Genomic DNA, 19,170 nt, shown 5'->3' with positions numbered 1-19,170 from the left:
TAAAGGCTTATTTCTGGCAACTAGACCATGCACATAATTTTTGTTCAAGTATTGAAGTGTGCTTCCTAAAAACAACCACACAACTTTTTCCAGAGCAGGCTGTATTTCTCCTGAGTTTAGCTGTGGGGTTTTCTTTGCATCCTGAACATTTCCTTTGGCAGTTGTGGCTGCAATCAATCTTGGTCTGCTCGACCATGGCATCAAGAGATTTCCAAATTTTCCACTTCTTATAAAGTTATGGAACAGTACTTCCTAGCAAATTTAAGACTTTTGGATATCTTTTTATATCCTTTTCCATCTATATAAAGTTCCATTACCTTGTTATGCAGGTCTTTTGACAGTTATTTTCTGCTCCCTATGGCTCAGTATCTAATCTACTCAGTGCATTCACGTGGGAGCTAACAAACTCTTTTGGTGGAATTTAAAGCGGTTCTCCACCCTAAAGTGGAGTCCGCTAATCGGAACCCTCCCCCCCTCCGGTGTCACATTTGACACCTTTCAGGGGGGAGGGGGGTGCAGATACCTGTCTAAAGACAGGTATCTGCACCCACTTACGGCCCGGCATTCTCGGGCAAAAGACGGGCATTCCGTCACATCCCGTCGCCCCCCCGTTGTGCGCTGGGAACACTCGGCTCCCAGCACACAGCGGGAGCCAATCGGCGGGCGCGGCGCGACTCGCGCATGCGCCGTAGGGAACTGGGCAGTGAAGCCACAGCGCTTCACTTCCTGGTTCCCTCAGCGTGGATGGCAGGGGGAGCAGCAGAGAGACGAGCGATCGCTCGTCCTCTGCTGCGATCGGCGCTGGACTCCAGGACAGGTAAGTGTCCTTATATTAAAAGTCAGCAGCTGCAGTATTTGTAGCTGCTGGCTTTTAATATTATTTTCCCATGGCACATCCGCTTTAATCACCACTGTTTGTTTGTTTTTTGTTAAAAAAACTTAATCCGAAAATTTTGAAAACAAATAAAAAGCTTTTCTTAGTTTGTCAGAAAATGTTGTAAAGTAATTTTTCTCCTTCACTGATGTGGAAGCACCAATATGGTACACAGGAGTGGCCAGACTGGGGTGCCATCATATTGTTTTTTAGATGCACCCTGGACGTTTTTTTTACGTTTTTACAGCAGCTGTTTTCGGCTGTAGACGTTTTTTTCTACAGTCATTTAACTCTCTATCATGTTATCCTATGTGTCCTTGCACACATAGGCTGTTATTAGCAATTTTGGGCAGTGGCGTTTTTGAGCAGTGAAAAAAAAAAAGTGTGGGTTTTGAGAGACTCTTTTACAGCTGTAAAAATGCTCCAACGCTGATAAAACGCTCAAAAACATCGCTCACCAGCATTTAATATTTTTGATCCATTGGGAAAAAAAAAGGTCTTCGAAAAAAAAACACACAAAAAACTCTAATAAATGCTTAAAAACGCTATTGCAAAAAAACGTTGACAAAAGTCGAAAAACTCACTGCAAAACTTTATTTTAATGTCCAGTGTGCACGGGGCCTTAAAGCTGCACTTCTGTTTGTCAAAAAGCAATATTTTTGCTTGTTTATGAAACCTGGCTAAACCTGTGTCTAAAAGTGCATGTTCGAACCTTAATACCATAAATAACAACAGGTTATAAAATCTTTACTCCAGGAGTATACGAGTTTGGCAATTCTGGAGAAATGCTTAAATATTGCATTACAAATTAACTAAACCCATTAGGCCCCTAGGCTAGGTGGACACTAGGCGGATCCGTCTCAGCGGAGTCCACCAGCTCCTGCCAGCTCAGTGGGAGATCTCTCAGTGGATCTCCACTGAGCCGGATGACAAGTCCCTCTCTGCTCACTGAGCGGGGAGGGGCTTGTCGAGCGCCGCTGTCTCCTATGGAGAGATCTGATGAAAACTGACATCTGATGAACCCGGATAGGGTCGGATGTCAGCGGACATGTCTCAGCTGACATCAGACACTCCACAGAGATGAATGGAGTGGCCGTTCAGGTCCGCCGACAAAACTGAAAGACGGACCTTGAGCGGTCCGACCGTGTGAAAGGGGCTTAGATTTTAGTCGCCTGTGTACTGGAGGTTTAAAACAATTCAGATGACTAAAATACGACTACAACTAAAATGGCATTTTACTCAAACAACTATAACTAAAACTAACTCGAAATTTGATTTAAAAATAAACACTGCTTCTGACACATGTAGTTTATTTCATACCAAATTTTCTTTAGAAAAATGGAAATTAAAGAGTCAGGGAACTGGTGGACGTGCCCTAAGGTCAGGAGATTTTGGATCAGAGTGTACAATTTCATCTATACCCTTACCCAGACTAACCTGATTAAATCCGCAAAACACACACACTCCTGGGTGGCAGGGTAGCTGAGGCATCCGGATCCCACAGGCGGCTCCTTACTTTTATATTCATATCAGCTAAAATAACTATAGCTAGAAACTGGAGGTCTGCAGCTCTGCCATTTGACTAACTTAAACATAAACTGTCATGGCTTATGTTGAATGAACGGTTAACAGATCGGGTACAAGATAAGATGATGTTATTTCACAAAGTTTGTGACCCATGGATTAGATATTTGACAACTGATACCAGGACGATCATTACTTAGATGCAGTCCTGAGGATTGCTGTGCTGAGCACGGAGCCACAGTCCCCCCCCCCCCCCTCCCAATTTTTCCTTCTCTGTCTTTCCCTTAGTGCCTTTTCTTTCTTTTTATTGTTCCAACCCATTTTGTTATTGTTATGGTTAGGCTTAAATTTTTGGCTTTAGTCTGCTCGCCTTTGGTGACACTTGGCCTTGAGGGGCGTGGGGAGGCCCCCACCCGTGGCTGGAGATGTTGGATACCCCTCCGATAGATGGTCCTTGAGCAGGGGGGGGGGCGAGGGGTGCTCCATGTCCTACAATAGGGGGTATACTATGGGACATGGTCCAAGTAGCAAAGTGTATTGGACTGTAAAAATGGGCTATGCATGATATGAGAGGAGGTTTCCGCAAGTGTACCGGTATACCAATGTGTCACCCTGATAAGGTAGGATATTTCATAAGGCAAAAATTTTTTTTGTAAAACTTTAATAAAAACTATTGAAACATAAAGAGCCAGGGAACAGTTAATGACTTGCAAATGGATATCAATCTCATGCAGTTACACTAATAGCAGGTTCCCATCATCACAAGCTCTATAATTATAGTAGGATATCCAAAATACTTTTGCTAAAAGGACAAAACTGGTAGACTTTCTTCAACTTCTGTATCTGGTCCACATGTGAGTTTTTTATGTTTAAGTGATGAGACTGTAAATTTAAAAGAGCTTAGATTTTTGTAAGATTGCATCAGTGGGTTTAGTTGTACTAATAAAGGGTATTATCAAATAACCAGCTTCTTTGCCCAAATGATCAAAATGGTACAAATATATTCTTGAAATGTAAACAATCTAGTACTTTCCTTCTGTTGCTAAAATGTCACACACACGCACATATTATATATATATATATATATATTAGGGGTGCGCATCTTCACCGGTCTCACGATTCGATTTGATTACGATTATCTGGTCAACGATTCGATTCGATTCCGCGATGCATCACGATGCATCAAGATTACCAACGAGCTCTCACTTCCGCTTAGGCCCGCCTAGGTGGACCTTCATCCCCGCAATCTTCTGAGACACATCACAGGTCCCAGAAGATTGCCCAGCTATGCAGGACAGCGCAGTGAGACATGCGCACCTGGCTGTAAAGCTGCAAGCTGTCACAGCCGGATGCCCACAGTAGTATTGCCAGCGCCGTGGACAGAATGGAGGGTTCGGGTGGCCACGTCGCTGGATTGTGGGACAGGTGAGTGTCTTTATTAAAAGTCAGAAGATACACTGTTTTTTGAAGCTGCTGACTTTTAATAATTTTTTACTGAACTCTGCTTTTAAATAAAAATAACCTCATTCCCTTAAAGTGGAGTTCCACCCAAAAGTGGAACTTCTGCTTTAAGCACTCCTCGCCCCCTGCCATTTTTTTGGGGGGGGGGGTGTCATTTTTTAATGGGACTTTCTGTCCCAGCTGCCTAGGTGACTCCTCCTGTCGCCCTAGGTGGCTCCTCCTTGCCAGCAATCTTCTGGGACACAGGTCCCAGAAGATTGGCTGGCCAATGGCAGATCACAGTGCGTGCCTGGCCATGAAGCCGTAAGCTATCATGGCCGGGTGCCCACAGTAGATATGGCGGGGTTGAGGAGCGGGGAAGTGTACGGGGCTCTGTGCGGCTGCATCGCTGGACTGAGGGACAGGTAAGTGTCAGTTTAATAAAAGTCACCAGCTACACTTTTTGTAGCTGGTGACTTTTACTAAACTAAAAAACGGTGGAACTCCGCTATAAGTAGTGCACTAATCCGGTGCACTACAGGGTACAGACATATACACATGTGGTGCTGGGAGGTCAGGAGAGATTATAATCCACAGCAAACAGCCCTGTGAAGTTCCCTGTACTGTGTCTGTGATGAAATTTCCCTGGATTCCCAAGTTCACACATTCCAGCACACTAGGAGTTAACACAATGGAATGTGCAAATTTAGGAGACCAGGGAAATGTCAACACAGAGCACGTGTAGGAGAAAGAATACTGCTGTAACTAAGAATACCCGTTTTGTAATACATGCCGTTCTAAACCATTAAATGTCCACTGCTGCATGTGCTTTTTAAAATATATACAGCTTCTCATACCTGCATTTCTGTCTGTGTATGCTCTATATTCCGGACGTGACTCTGTCCTGTCCTGTACAGCCCGCCTCTTGCCTCTCGTTCTCCTCTTTCCCAACATCAGTGGGAGTTCTCAGCCCCGCCCACCGTCTGTACTGTAGCTATCAGATGAGTAGAGGCGTTTGGGGCTGACGTCAGGACGTGGGAGGTCAGAGGCGGGCCAGAGCGTGCAGTCACATAAGGGGAATATACAGACAGTGTATACAGACAGAAATATAGGAATAAAACACAGTATATTTTAAAAAGCACACGCAGCAGTGTCCCCTGAATGGATTATAGCAGCATGTATTGCAAAACGAGCATTTTAAAACACACGCTCGGAGCGCTCTCCCGGGAGGGGCGGGGCAAGTCGGGATGACGTCACCCGACATCGATTATTGGAATCACATGCATCGATGCAGAATCGGGGGCCCCCGAATCTCGATGCATCGATTATATTCAGCACCCCTTATATATATATATATATATATATATATATATATTTTTTTTTTTTTTTTATACACATACAGTATCTCACAAAAGTGAGTACACCCCACATTTTTATAAATATTATATTCTATCTTTTCATGTGACACTTTGCTACAATGTAAAGGAGTGAGTGTACCGCTTGTATAATAGTGTAAATCTGCTGTCCCCTCAAAATAACTCACACAGCCATTAATGTCTAAACCGCTGGCAACAAAAGTGAGTACACCCTTAAATTAAAATTTTCAAATTGGGCCCAAAGTGTCAATATTCTGTGTGGCCACCATTATTTTTCAGCACTGCCTTAACCCTCTTGGGCATGGAGTTCACCAGAACTTCACAGATTGCCACTGGAGTCCTCTTTCACTCCTCCATGATGACATCACGGAGCTGGTGGATGCTTTTTTTTTTTTTTTATAAATCTCTTTATTAAATTTTCTCTTTTTCTCATATTCAAATATATCTTTCACGTTTCACATTTGTCAACTTACTCCAAATTGCTATAAGATCATACAAATTATTTCATTACAATTACATACTTTTCATTAGTATATTATATACATTTAACCTCTTTCTTAACCCTTTCTTCCATTGGTGTAGTTCCCTCCCACTTCTGTACTCCCCTATCCTGAAGCCGTTGTCATATTCTCTATCCAGTTTGCCCATACCTTTCCGCATTTCTCCCTGTTTCCTCTATTACAATATGTCTCCTTATACAGCGACAAGTTGCTATTGACCAAATGTTTCCATTGCGCCAACGAGGGAGCTTCTACCCTCTTCCAATTTAATACTATTGCCTTTCTTGCATAGAAGAGCAGCAGGCCTACCTGTGTTCTTTCTATAGGGGCCATGTTTTCCTCTACCAGTCCCAATAGGCAGACCTCTGCCTCTAGATCGAACTGTACTGACGTCACTTTATCAATTACTCTCAAGACCTCTCTCCAGAATAGCACTATCTTCGGACAGGACCAGAATATATGAATACATTTTCCTGGAGTGCCTGCACATCTCCAACAGTTTTGGGAATTTGATGGAAATATTTTGAACATTTTATACAGTGTATAATAACTCCCATGTGTTATTTTGAATTGAATTAATTTTTCTCGAAGTGAGACTAGAATTTGGAATGGAAATTTATATATCTTTCCCCATTTTTCTACCGACCTCTCACATCCAACCTTCACACAATTTATTCATATCTGACACTTCTGTCTCTAGTAAATGGGTATATAAAATTGAAATCATCCCTTTTTTTCCTTCTCTCTCACCGTTTGTTCCAAACCTGATTCTATTAATTGTGGAATGCCTTCGGAAAACTGAACCAACAAGGCATGTGCCAATGTGCCATATGTCTAAAAAAAAATAGCTCTCGGGCACATTACAGTTTTTTCTCATATCTGCAAATGAGCATATTTTCCCCTCATGTATTACTTGTGATATTTTTTTAACTTTATATTTTTGTCCATGCTCTAGGATCTTGAATGGAGGCCAAATGTGTAAACTCTGGATTTCTCCATAATGGAGCATTCGGAGATATTTCTGTTTTTTGAGTTACTTTCTCTTGCCATGTCGGCTTTCCATGCGTTATCATTGATGGAGTTAAATCTCGCCTATATTTTAACCCGCGGAATGGCAGTGCCTCCACAGATTGGACCACTGCGGCCTCCACCATTGTAGCAGTGTCATATCCATCAGGGTTTAACCACCTTCCCACTGTCACCAGCTGTGTTGCTAAGTAATATTTACGAAGATCTGGGAAGGCTAATCCCCCCTGTGCCACTGGGCGCATAAGTGTACTCAGTTTTATTCTAGCTGATTTATTTTGCCATATAAATGAAGATAATATACCATGCAACTGTATGAAAAAAAAACATTTGGTAGCCATTGCGGTGAGTTTCTAAATTAGTATAGCAGCCTTGGCAGAATCTTAATTATTATTAAATTTATGCGCCCCAGTAGCTAAAGAGGGAGAGTCTCCCATAGCTTTTGTTTTTTCTTATTTTCCTGCAATACTGGATCTAAATTCAACCTTTTATATTCTTCCACCTGTTGCGATATTATTATACCTAAATATTTGAATTCTGTTACCCATTTTAATGGCATAATTGGGTTCGCTGTATCCTGTGCTCCTTTATCAATGGCAAATGGCAGTGATTTAGCCCAGTTTACTTTAAGTCCGGTAAAAAATTAGAAGGTATTCAGAAATTCCAAGGCTCCCTCCAATGATGGACCCGCATCCCTCAAAAACAAGAACATATCATCGGCGTACAGGGCTACCCTCTCCTCCAGCCCCCCTACTCGAAGTCCCTGGATCTTTTGCGAGGTCCTCAGAGCCTCTTCCACTGGTTCTATTGCTACTGCAAAGAGTGCTGGAGAAAGAGGGCAACCCTGTCTTGTGCCTCTATATAACTGAAAGCAGATGAAAGTTGTTCTCCTAATCTAACCGCTGACATGGGTTTTCTATATATTGTTTGTACCCAATTAATGAATACTAATGGAAACCCCATTCTTCTAAGTACCTCCCATAGAAAAGGCCATTTGATTGTATCGAACGCCTTCTCTATATCTAATGAGACCACTGTCCTATTTCATTCACAGTTGTGGTGAGCATGTATGTTCGTAAATAGTCTACGTAAGTTAACATCTGTCGTTCTCTGCGGCATAAATCCTGTCTGATCTGAATCTATCATGGTTTTTAACCACTACCCGACGGCCGTACGACTTTATACGGCCGCGGGGTGGTTCTGAATCTCTAACAGGCCTTGTTTTTACAGCCTGCGCGCGCATCCAGCGGCGCGGGCGCGCACGCGTCCGGCGGCGCGCGCATGCTCGCCGCATCGCTGAGATGCCGATGCGAGTGCCTGGCGGCCGTGATGTCCGCCAGGGACTCGGGATCGGCAGCTACAGGGACAAGACGTGGAGCTCTGTGTGTAAACACAGAGATCCATGTCCTGTCAGGGGAGAGAGGAGACCGATCTGTGTCCCTTGTACATAGGGACATAGATCGGTCACCTCCCCCAGTCACCCCCCCTCCACCTACAGTTAGAACACAATTTAGGGTACACATTTACCCCCTTCCTCACCCCCTAGTGTTAACCCATTCAATGCCAGTCACATTTATACAGTAATTAGTGCATATTTATAGCACTGATCGCTGTATAAATGTGAATGGCGCCAAAAATGTGTCAAAAGTGTCCGATGTGTCCGCCATAATGTCGCAGTCACGAAAAAAATGCTGATCGCCGCCATTAGTAGTAAAAAAAAATAATAAAAATAATAATTCTGTCCCCTATTTTGTAAGCGCAATAACTTTTGCGCAAACCAGACGCTTCTTGCGATTTTTTTATTATTTTTTTCCCCAAAAATATGTAGAAGAATACGTATCGCCTAGACTGAGAAAAAAAATGTTTTTTAAAAAAAATTGGGCTATTTATTATAGCAACAAGTAAAAAATAGTTTTTTTTTTTCAAAATTGTCGCTCTTTTTTTGTTTATAGCGCATAAAATAAAAACGGCAGAGGCGATCAAATACAACCAAAAGAAAGCTCTATTTGTGGGGGAAAAAAGGACGCCAATTTTGTTTGGGAGCCACGTCGCACGACCGCGCAATTGTCAGTTAAAGTGAAGCAGTGCCACAAGCTGAAATTTCACCTGGTCAGGAAGGGGTATATGTGCCCAGTAAGGAAGTGGTTAATAGTGGCTGTAGTCTTATTGTTAATATTTTTGTTAATATTTTGAAATCTATATTCAATAATGCTATCGGCCTATATGAAGAGCATATTTTTGGATCTTTCCCTTCTTTATATATTAAAGTTATATGTGCCTGCCTCATTGAGTCTGGTAGTGTCCCTTTCATCAGCCCACTTGTGAATACCTCTGCCAGTTTTGGAGCCAATAGGGCTTCATATTTTTTTATAGAATTCAACTATGACCTTGATTAGCTCTTCACTTGTAATTGGATCCATCAATGCCTCCCTCTCCCTATCCGATAACCAACCGAGGGCCACCCAGTCTAATAGATCCGACATGCTCTCCGGTCGGAAATCGGAGGGCAGAGAGGAGGCGTATAACCCACTATAGTAATCGCTAAAGGCCTTCAGGATCTCCTCGGGTTCCTTTACTCTCATTCCTTCTGCTGTCTCTATCTCTGCTATGGTTGTAGCTTGATACTCTTGTTGTGCCAGTCTAGCCATAAACCTCCCACTTTTATCCCCTTGTTCAAAGATATTTTGTTTCTTTCTATGTATGTCCAACCTTGTTATCTCCTCCATGTGTAGTTGTAACTCTCTTTGTGCAGCCATCATTAAATCAAAATTGGGATTGCTTGAATCATGACTTATTTTTCCCTACTGTGCTCTACCTGTATTTGTAACTCTTGTACCTCAACATTCTTTTTTTTATTTACTGCTGCAATATTTGAAATATATTGTCCACGCAGGTATGCCTTGAACGCGTCCCAGACCATATCCACAGAGGATATCATTTATTATAGTTATCTTTTCTGCTATTTCTGGATATAGCACCCATTGTGGGGATAGCCTCCAAAATGCTGCATCTCTGGAATTAGGAATCCGTAGTGTAACAAATTAGGGGGCATGATCCGACAAGCCGCTCAGTAAATATACCACATCTGCAATGTCCATTAACATTGCAGAATCTGCGAATGCCAGATCTATCCTAGAAGCTGTTTTATAGGAGGTGGACTAGCATGAATACATTATTTTTTCTGGGTTTTTCCATCTCCATATCTCTGTTACCCCTGTCGCTTGTGCCCAATTATATAAATCAGCTGAGTGCTGCTTTGGAGGTCTAGGTCTATCTAGATCGGCAGACAGCACTGAATTAAAATATCCAATAAGCAGAAACTTTTCTGGAAGATATTGAATAATTTTTTCCATGATTTCATTCAGGATTACAACCGAGAAGGGTGGTGGGATATATACTGCCACTATAATACACCTTTGTTGCCCAATCGTATACAGTAGAATCACATATTTCCCTTATAAGTCTAGATATTCTTTTTCCACCTTCCACAGGAAGGATTTATTGACTAGGACTGATACCACTCTGGCATAGGATGAGTAAGTGGCAGGGTATTCTTTTTGTACCCAGGCTTTTTTTTAGCGTTGTTCTTTTCCCCCCATTAGATATGTCTCCTAAAGTATAATCAGTTGAGGGCTGTGTTTTCTTATATGTTGAAACATCAGAGCTTGTTTAACCACTTTGCTTTCCAGCCTATTGTCAAAATACGTCCTGTTTTTAAAGATGGATATCTCAGTAACGGCAGCAGCTGCTGCCACAACTGAGGTATCCATCTTTAGTGCCGACGGTCCTGTACACGATAACGGCGGTCTCCGCGACGAATTCGCCGCGAGATCGCCGTTATCGGTCGCGGGAGAGGGCCCCCCCCCCTCCCGCCGCTGTCCTGCGCCCTCCGCCGCTTACCGGAGCCGTCGGTAGCGGCGGAGGGGATCGCGACCATCCGGCAGCTGAGCGGGGACGAGACTGAAGGAAAAATCTCCTTCGCCCGTCCCCCATAGCTCTGCTGGGCGGAAGTGACATCAAAACGTCAGTCCCGCCCAGCCTCTTAAAGAGACTTTTTTTTTGTCATTTGAAAAAATGACATTTCCAATTTTTTTTTTTGCATTTAAGCCCAAATATGAGATCTGAGGTCTTTTTGACCCCAGATCTCATATTTAAGAGGACCTGTCATGCTTTTTTCTATTACAAGGGATGTTTACATTCCTTGTAATAGGAATAAAAGTGATAATTTTTTGTTTTTATTTCAGTGTTAAAAATTTTAAAATAACTAAAAATAAATGCGAAAAGCAAAAAAAAAATTTTTTAAAGCGCCCCGTCCCGACGAGCTCGCGCGTAGAAGCGAACGTATACGCGAGTAGCGCCGACATATGAAAACGGTATTCAAACCACACAAGTGAGGTATCACCGCGATCGTTAGAGCGAGAGCAATAATTTTAGCCTTAGGCCTACTCTGTAACTCAAAAAATGCAACCTGTAGAATTTTTTAAACGTCGCCTATCAAGATTTTTAAGGGTAAAAGTTTGACGCCATGCCACGAGCGGGCGCAATTTTTAAGCGTGACATGTTGCGTATCATTTTACTCGGCGTAACATTATCTTTCACAATATATAAAAAAATTGGGCCAAATTTATTGTTGTGTTATTTTTTAATTTAAAAAAGTGAATTTTTTCCAAAAAAAGTGCGCTTGTAAGACCGCTGCGCAAATACGGTGTGACAAAAAGTATTGCAATGACTGCCATTTTATTCTCTAGGGTGTTAGAAAAAAATATATATATAATGTTTGGGGGTTTTAAGTAATATTCTAGCAAAAAAAACTGTTTTAGTCTCGTAAACACTGAATCTGAAAAACAGGCTTAGTAACGAAGTGGTTAAACTTAGAGTTTAATCCTCTGACATTCCATGATACAGTCCTGATCAAAAGTTTAAGACCACTTGAAAAAATTGCAAAAAATCATATTTTAAATTGTTGGATCTTAACCATCTAACCCCCGGACCATATTGCTGGTCAAAGACCAGAGCACTTTTTGCGATTCGGCACTGCGTCGCTTTAACTGACAATTGCGCGGTCGTGCGACGTGGCTCCCAAACAAAATTGGCGTCCTTTTTTTCCCACAAAGAGCTTTCTTTTGGTGGTATTTGATCACTGCTGCGGTTTTTAGTTTTTGCGCTATAAACAAAAATAGAGCAACAATTTTGAAAAAAATTTATATTTACTTTTTGCTGTAATAAATATCCCCCAAAAATATATAAAATATAACTTTTTTTCCCTCAGTTTAGGCCGATACGTATTCTTCTACATATTTTTCGTAAAAAAAATCGCAATAAGCGTTTGATTGGTTTGCGCAAAAGTTATAGCGTTTACAAAATAGGGGGTATTTTTATTAATATTTTTTTTTTACTAGTAATGGCGGCGATCAGCGGTTTTTTTTCGGTACTGCGACATTATGGCGGACACTTCTGACACATTTTTGGGACCATTGGCATTTTTATAGCGATCAGTGCTATAAAAATGCATTGGATTACTATAAAAATGGCACTGGCAGTGAAGGGGGCGGGGAAGGGGTTAAGTATGTTCCCTGGGTGTGTTCTAACTGTAGGGGAGGTGGCCTCACTAGGGGAAATCACTGATCTTCCGTTCATACATTGTATGAACAGAGGATCAGCATTTCCCCCCCTGACAGGACCCCGCTCTAACGAGCGATCGCGTGTGCCCGTCGGCGATCGCGTGTGCCCGTCGGCGATCGCGCCTGCGAGAGCCGACGTAGAGCTACGGGCTCTTGCGCAGGGGAACCGAACTGCCGCCGTAAAACGACGGCGGCAGGTCGGCAAGTAGTTAACAAGGTTTAAAAGTAGAGCTTCAACATGCAACAAGAAGAAATGAGAGTGAGTCAAAACATGTTTTGAGCATTCAATTAATTGAAAATAACGAATAAACTGCAACAGGCAATTTACCTTTAAAAAAAAAAAACTGCAACAGGCTGTTTTTCAGCTGATCAAAAGTTTAGGACCACACCTCCAAAAAAAAAAAACGAAACCCCCCCAAAACAGAAATCCAACTTCCAAACATGAACTCAGTAATGAGTAGCTTCGCCGTTATTGTTGATTACTTCAAAAATTTGTTTCGGCATGCTTGATACAAGCGTTTCCATGAGGTGAGTGGGAACATATCTCCAAGTGGTGAAGACAGCCGCACGAAGGCCATCTACTGTCTGGAACTGTTGTCCATTTTTGTAAACTTCCCTTGCCATCCATCCTCAAAGGTTCTCAATTGGATTTAGATCAGGGGAACACGCAGGATGGGCCAAAAGAGTGATGTTATTCTCCTGGAAGTCCCTTGTCCTGCGGGCATTGTGTACTGTAGCGTTGTCCTGTTGAAAAACCCAGTTGTCACCACACAGACGAGGGCCCTCAGTCATGAGGAATGCTCTCTGCAACATCTGGACATAGCCAGCGGCCGTTTGACGCCCCTGCACTTCCTGAAGCTCCATTGTTTCACTGAAGGAAAAAGCACCCCAGACCATTATGGTGCCCCCTCCACTGTGGCACGTAGAAAACATCTCAGGTGGGATCTGCTTGTCATGCCAGTAACGTTGGAAACCATCAGGACCATCGAGGTTAAATTTTTTCTCATCAGAGAATAAAACTTTCTTCCACATTTGAATGTCCCATGTTTGGTGCTCTCTTGCAAAGTCCAAACGAGCAGTTCTGTGGCGTTCAAGGAGACAAGGTTTTTGAAGAAGTTTTTTGTTTTTGAAGCCCTTCAGTCTCAGATGCCGTCTGATGGTTATGGGGCTGCAGTCAGCACCAGTAAGGGCCTTAATTTGGGTCGAGGATCGTCCAGTGTCTTCAGGAGAGACCCTGCTTATGCAGTTCAGCAACCCGACCACGTTAAAAAATTTAGTTTTTTTGCCTTTGCCATCACAACGTGTGACTACCTGACAGAAAATGACAATGAATCCACATCTTTGCACAGATTTGGCCTTTTAAAAGGCATGTGGTCCTAAACTTTTGATCAGCTGAAAAACAGCCCGTTTCAGTTTATTCATTATTTTCAATTAATTGAATTCTCAAAAAATGTTGTGTCTCACTCTAATTTGTCCTTGTTGCATGTTGAAGCTCTACTTGGAACCTTTTTAAGATCCAACAATGTAAAAATATGATTTTTTGCCATTTTTCAAGTGGTCTTAAACTTTTGATCAGGACTGTATTACAGAATAACTATTATTTTTACCTGGCATTATATTTAGAGCTCATATAGCTGCCTCCTACGCCTTTCAGTTGGGGGGGGGGGAGTACCTTGTTGAATCCTGAACTACACCTCTGAACACTTACACCCATCATTCTTAACACCGCCCTCCCTCCTCCCACCTAATATCCCTCCCACCCTATCCCTCTCCACCTAAAATCCCATCCATATCTGAACGAGAATGGAGAGGCACTTCGACCATCCCTTTTTCCACTGATCATAGTATCTATTTCATGATCAGTACCCACCATATCTCAAACTCCACCCTCCCCAACACCAAATACAATTGTCCTTCCATTCTGCCGTGTGATGGGCTCTACGGTATTTATATTTCATACATGTTACCTATATCTTATTTATCCTTAGTGTTTTTCCATATTAAATAGATCTGTATAAAAAATAATTTCATTACTGTGTTACCGGGGGAAAAAATAAATAAAAAAAATCCGGTTTTGGTGTACGGAAAGAGATTCTATGAGCTCTATGAGCTATTCGAGAGATGCAAAACATTTATCAATAAATTCCAACGGTTTATCTCCAACAACTCTCTCTGGTAGGCCTATAATCCTAATGTTATTTCTCCTCAGACGCCCCTCAGGATCTACTGCCCTGTCTTGCAGAATATTAATTTGTTTTTTTAACGCATTTAACTCCTTAAGGTCCACTCTTGTCATGTCTTCCTCCTTTGATACCCGGACTTCCATTTCTGAAGTCTTTTGTTTGACTTTTTTTAAAGTCATGTCTCATGATTTTAATATCTATAGCTAATGCATCAATTTTTACTGTAAGTGTTTCACTACACAGTTTAATAGCTGCCATAATATCTTTCCCAGGTGGTGCGTGTTCCTGTTCCATTTCCTTAGCTATAGCTGTAAATTTCTGTGTATTTATGGACAGTCCGGTCTGGGGAGATCCAACCACTCCTTTTTCTGCTGCCTTAGCTAACTTTTGGGAAGGGGAGATGCAAGGCGTATTGATTTGAGCTTTGAGTGTTTTACTCTGAACCATCTGGCTCTATTTCCTCCTATAAGATATGTCAGTCCAGATATTTCACCTTCGCTCCTTTGTCTAAGTGTATCTGTATCTATAACTTTCCAACAGCACCGTGAATCTTATGGAAGGGGGTCAGTCGTAATAATAATAATGCGAAATGTTCTATATCCGACGTCTTTCCCCCTTCCAACCTAAGAATACAAAGTCTTTTAAAACCGTGCAGTGGTAGGGTGAGAAAAAAAAAGGCAGGGGAGACCAACCAAGGTCTAATCGTCCGTCTCGTCACCTGAGGGTTAACTGGCCACCGGGAGTAGGAGGATACAGAAGCGTGGACAGTCCAAGAGCAGGGAGAGCTGGAAAGTGCAGTCACCCCCGCACCAAGCGGCTGAACAGCCAGCCGCCAGGACCCAGGAACCAAGCAACTGAAATCCCGAGATGTCAGTCACAGATCGCCGAGAACCAGGGCACCGGAGCCAGACACCACGGAGGCTAACACCTCTGCTCCTCCTCCTCCTCTACCCCAGCATCCAACCAGCACGAGCAGATAGGACAGTACCTCCGTAGCCGCCAAAATTCAAAAAAATTAATTCTTCCCCGCGCTCCTCCGGGATTCAGCGGGGATTCAATAGCATAAATGCAGTGTTATCTCTAAAGCCGATCTAAGGGGCGGGCGGGGGAACCCCTCGGCACTTAAGAGCTGGCGTCACACACACGCTCATAGCTGCTGGGAGCCTTGCTGGAAGCCTCACATGGAAAGAGGGGAATCCCTTGGCACTTCAAAACTAGCGTCTCACACACGCTGGTAGCTGCAGGGAGCCTGCTGGATGCCTCACACAGGAAATCCGCCCATCACACGTCACATCACTCGCTCACACGTCCATCTTTGGAAATGCTCCACCCAACCCGAGCTGGTGGATGTTGGAGATCTTGCGCTCCTCCACCTTTCGTTTGAGGATGCCCCACAGATGCTCAATAGGGTTTAGGTCTGGAGACATGCTTGACCAGTCCATCACCTTTACCCTAAGCTTCTTTAGCAAGGCAGTGGTTGTCCTGGAGGTGTGTTTAGGCATGTTACCATGTTGGATTACTGCCCTGCGGCCCAGTCTCCGAAGGGGGGGGATCATGCTCTGCTTCAGTATGTCACAGTACATGTTGGCATTCATGGTTCCCTCAAACTGTAGCTCCCCAGTGCCAGCAACACTCATGCAGCCCCAGACCATGACATTCCCACCACCATGCTTGACTGTAGGCAAGACACACTTGTCTTTGTACTCCTCACCTGGTTGCCCCCACACACGCTTGACACTATCTGAACCAAATAAGTTTATCTGGTTCTCAAGAGACAAACAGGACATGGTTCCAGAAAACCATGTCCTTGGTCTGCTTGTCTTCAGCAAACTGTTTGCAGGCTTTCTTGTGCATCATCTTTAGAAGAGGCTTCCTTCTGGGACGACAGCCATGCAGACCAATATGATGCAGTGAGTGGCGTATGGTCTGAGCACTGACAGGCTGACTCTCCACCCCTTCAACCTCTGCAGCAATGCTGGCAGCACTCAAGTCTTTTTCCCAAAGACAACCTCTGGATACGAAGCAGAGTATGTGCATTTAACTTTTTTGGTTGTGTGGAACCTGTTCTGTTAAACCGCTGTATGGTCTTGGCAATCTTCTTATAGCCTAGGCCATCTTTATATAGAAAAACAATTCTTTTTTTTTTTATTTTAGATCCTCAGAGAGTTCTTTGCCATGAGGTGCCATGTTGAACTTTCAGTGACCAGTATGAGTGAGAGTGCAAACACCAAATTTAACACACCTGCTCCCCATTCACACCTGAGACCTTAAAACTCTAACAAGTCACATGACACCGGGGAGGGAAAGTGGCTAATTGAGCACAATTTGGACATTTTCACTTAGGGGTGTACTCACTTTTGTTGCCAGTGGTTTAGACATTAATGGCTGTGTGTTGAGTTATTTTGAGGGGACAGTAAATTTACACTGTTCTACAAGCTGTAGACTCATTACTTTACATTGTAGCAAAGTGTAATTTCTTCAGTGTTGTCACATGAAGATATAATAAAATATTTACAAAAATGTGAGGGGTGTACTCACTTTTGTGAGATACTGTATATATGGCCAATAAACTTGGTAAGTAAATTAACTAAATAAATCAATATAGAGATGGGGGAAAAAAACGCTTATCCCAGAACTCACCTCTGCTAGGTCCTCAAAGCAGCTACCTACTAAAGGATGAGGACTGCCTTCATCTGTCATTTCTACTGTGTCCTCAATAAGGCCCAGAAGCTTTACACTTAGTTCATGGATATCGATGATGCGACTAAAAATATTTTCAACATCCTACATGGGAAATGATAGAAGAGGGCTCAGTTACTTCTATGGTGCAATATATCACATTGTTGTACATTTAGTGTCACAACTGCCAACAAAACAACTTTTTTTTTACAGCAAGAAAACATACAACTATTTTTACTACTACTTATACAACAAAAAAATATAAAAAAATTAACAAGAGTTAAATGCAGAATCATTCTTTAGCAATCTGAATTTTAAATAAAAAGATGGAAACATTCAGCGATTAAATATGCAAATAATGCAATACAAGTCATCATTTGTGTGTGTGTGTGTGTGTGTGTGTGTATGTATATATATATATATATATATATATATATATATATATATATACACACACACACATATATACACACATACATACACATACACACACAGCTAAGCTGACTACAGTGGCTGGTTGAGATTTGCTTTAAAAAGAGTCAACACGGCACACTAAAAGTTTTTTTTTTCAATATTTTCTGTCATTGTTTCAAGTGCCTACGTGGTTAAAGCTGCTATTGCTAACTTGTAGTAAAAGGTGGAGGCCCCAGAGCTGTCATCCTTATCCTTCCGTAACTACTTGCTCAATCACTGACCTAGTACAAGCATGTGCATTTCAGGTATTCAGCTGTGCACACCACATGTACATCCTCGTTCTGGGTCGGTGACTCAATAGTAAAGGAATGATAAGGTTAACAGATCTAGTATACGCACCTTTGAAAACAAACAGGGAATGGCAGCTCCCAAATGTCCATCCTGACACATTCCATCTAATGGCCCTATTCAATGGCAAAAAATTTTTTTATCAGTTACAGCAAGTATAGTTACTTTGCAAGGAGTCAATTACCTGCTTAGTTGTTACTGTTAACCCTTTTATGACCAAAGATCATGGATCCCCATGTCATACAGTTGCCACAAAAAGCATGTGAACCTTTTTGGAATGATATGGATTTCTGCACAAATTGGTCATAAAATGTGATCTGATCTTCATCCAAGTCACAATAGACAATCACAGTCTGCTTAAAGGGTCACTAAAGGAATTTTTTGTTTTAGCTAAATAGCTTCCTTTACCTTACTGCAGTCCTGGTTTCATGTCCTCATTGTTCGTTTTTGCTTTGATGTTGCTGTAATTCCTCTCTGTTCTGGAGACTTCCTGGTTGTCTGTTTCCTGATAACCACAGTACTGGGAGATTTCTCTCTGTGGTCACTAATCAAGGCAGCAATAACTTCAACCAAACGTTTTCTGTAGTTGCAGATCACACATGCACAATGGTCAGGAGTAATTCTTGACCATTCCTCTTTACAGAACTGTTTCAGTTCAGCAATATTCATGGGATGTCTGGTGTGAATGGCTTTCTTGATGTCATGCCACAGCATCTCAATCGGGTTGAGGTCAGGACTATGACTGGGCCACTCCAGAAGGCGTATTTTCTTCTGTTTAAGCCATTCTGTTGTTGATTTACCTCTATGCTTTGAGTCGTTGTCCTGCTGCAACACCCATCTTCTGTTGAGCTTCAGCTGGTGGACAGATGGCCTTAAGTTCTCCTGCAAAATGTCTTGATAAACTTGGGAATTCACTTTTCCTTTGATGATAGCAATCCGTCCAGGCCCTGACGCAGCAAAGCAGCCCCAAACCATGATGCCCCCACCACCATACTTCACAGTTGGGATGAGGTTTTGATGTTGGTGTGCTGTGCCTCTTTTTCTCCACACATAGTGTTGTGTGTTTCTCCAAACAACTCAACTTTGGTTTTACCTGTCCACATAATATTTTGCCAGTACTGCTGTGGAACATCCAGGTGCTCTTGTGCAAACTGTAAACGTGCAGCAATGATTTTTTTGGACAGC

At 42.4% G+C, this 19,170-nt stretch overlaps 1 protein-coding gene across 2 annotated transcripts in view; it reads right to left on the bottom strand.

Annotated features, from left to right (window-relative positions):
• Positions 1-19,170, bottom strand: part of SOS1 (SOS Ras/Rac guanine nucleotide exchange factor 1) — a 412,587-nt gene that overhangs the window by 219,324 nt on the left and 174,093 nt on the right. For both annotated transcript variants that reach the window (XM_040350763.1, XM_040350764.1), the window contains one exon: positions 17,185-17,328. In XM_040350763.1, the coding sequence (XP_040206697.1) occupies positions 17,185-17,328 (144 nt within the window). The remainder of the gene's footprint in view (positions 1-17,184; positions 17,329-19,170) is intronic.

Source organism: Rana temporaria, chromosome 4 (genome assembly GCF_905171775.1).
Source record: "Rana temporaria chromosome 4, aRanTem1.1, whole genome shotgun sequence".
Taxonomy (NCBI): domain Eukaryota; kingdom Metazoa; phylum Chordata; class Amphibia; order Anura; family Ranidae; genus Rana; species Rana temporaria.
The sequence above is the reverse complement of the archived record's forward strand: the minus strand, read 5'-3'. Positions and strand labels throughout refer to the sequence as shown.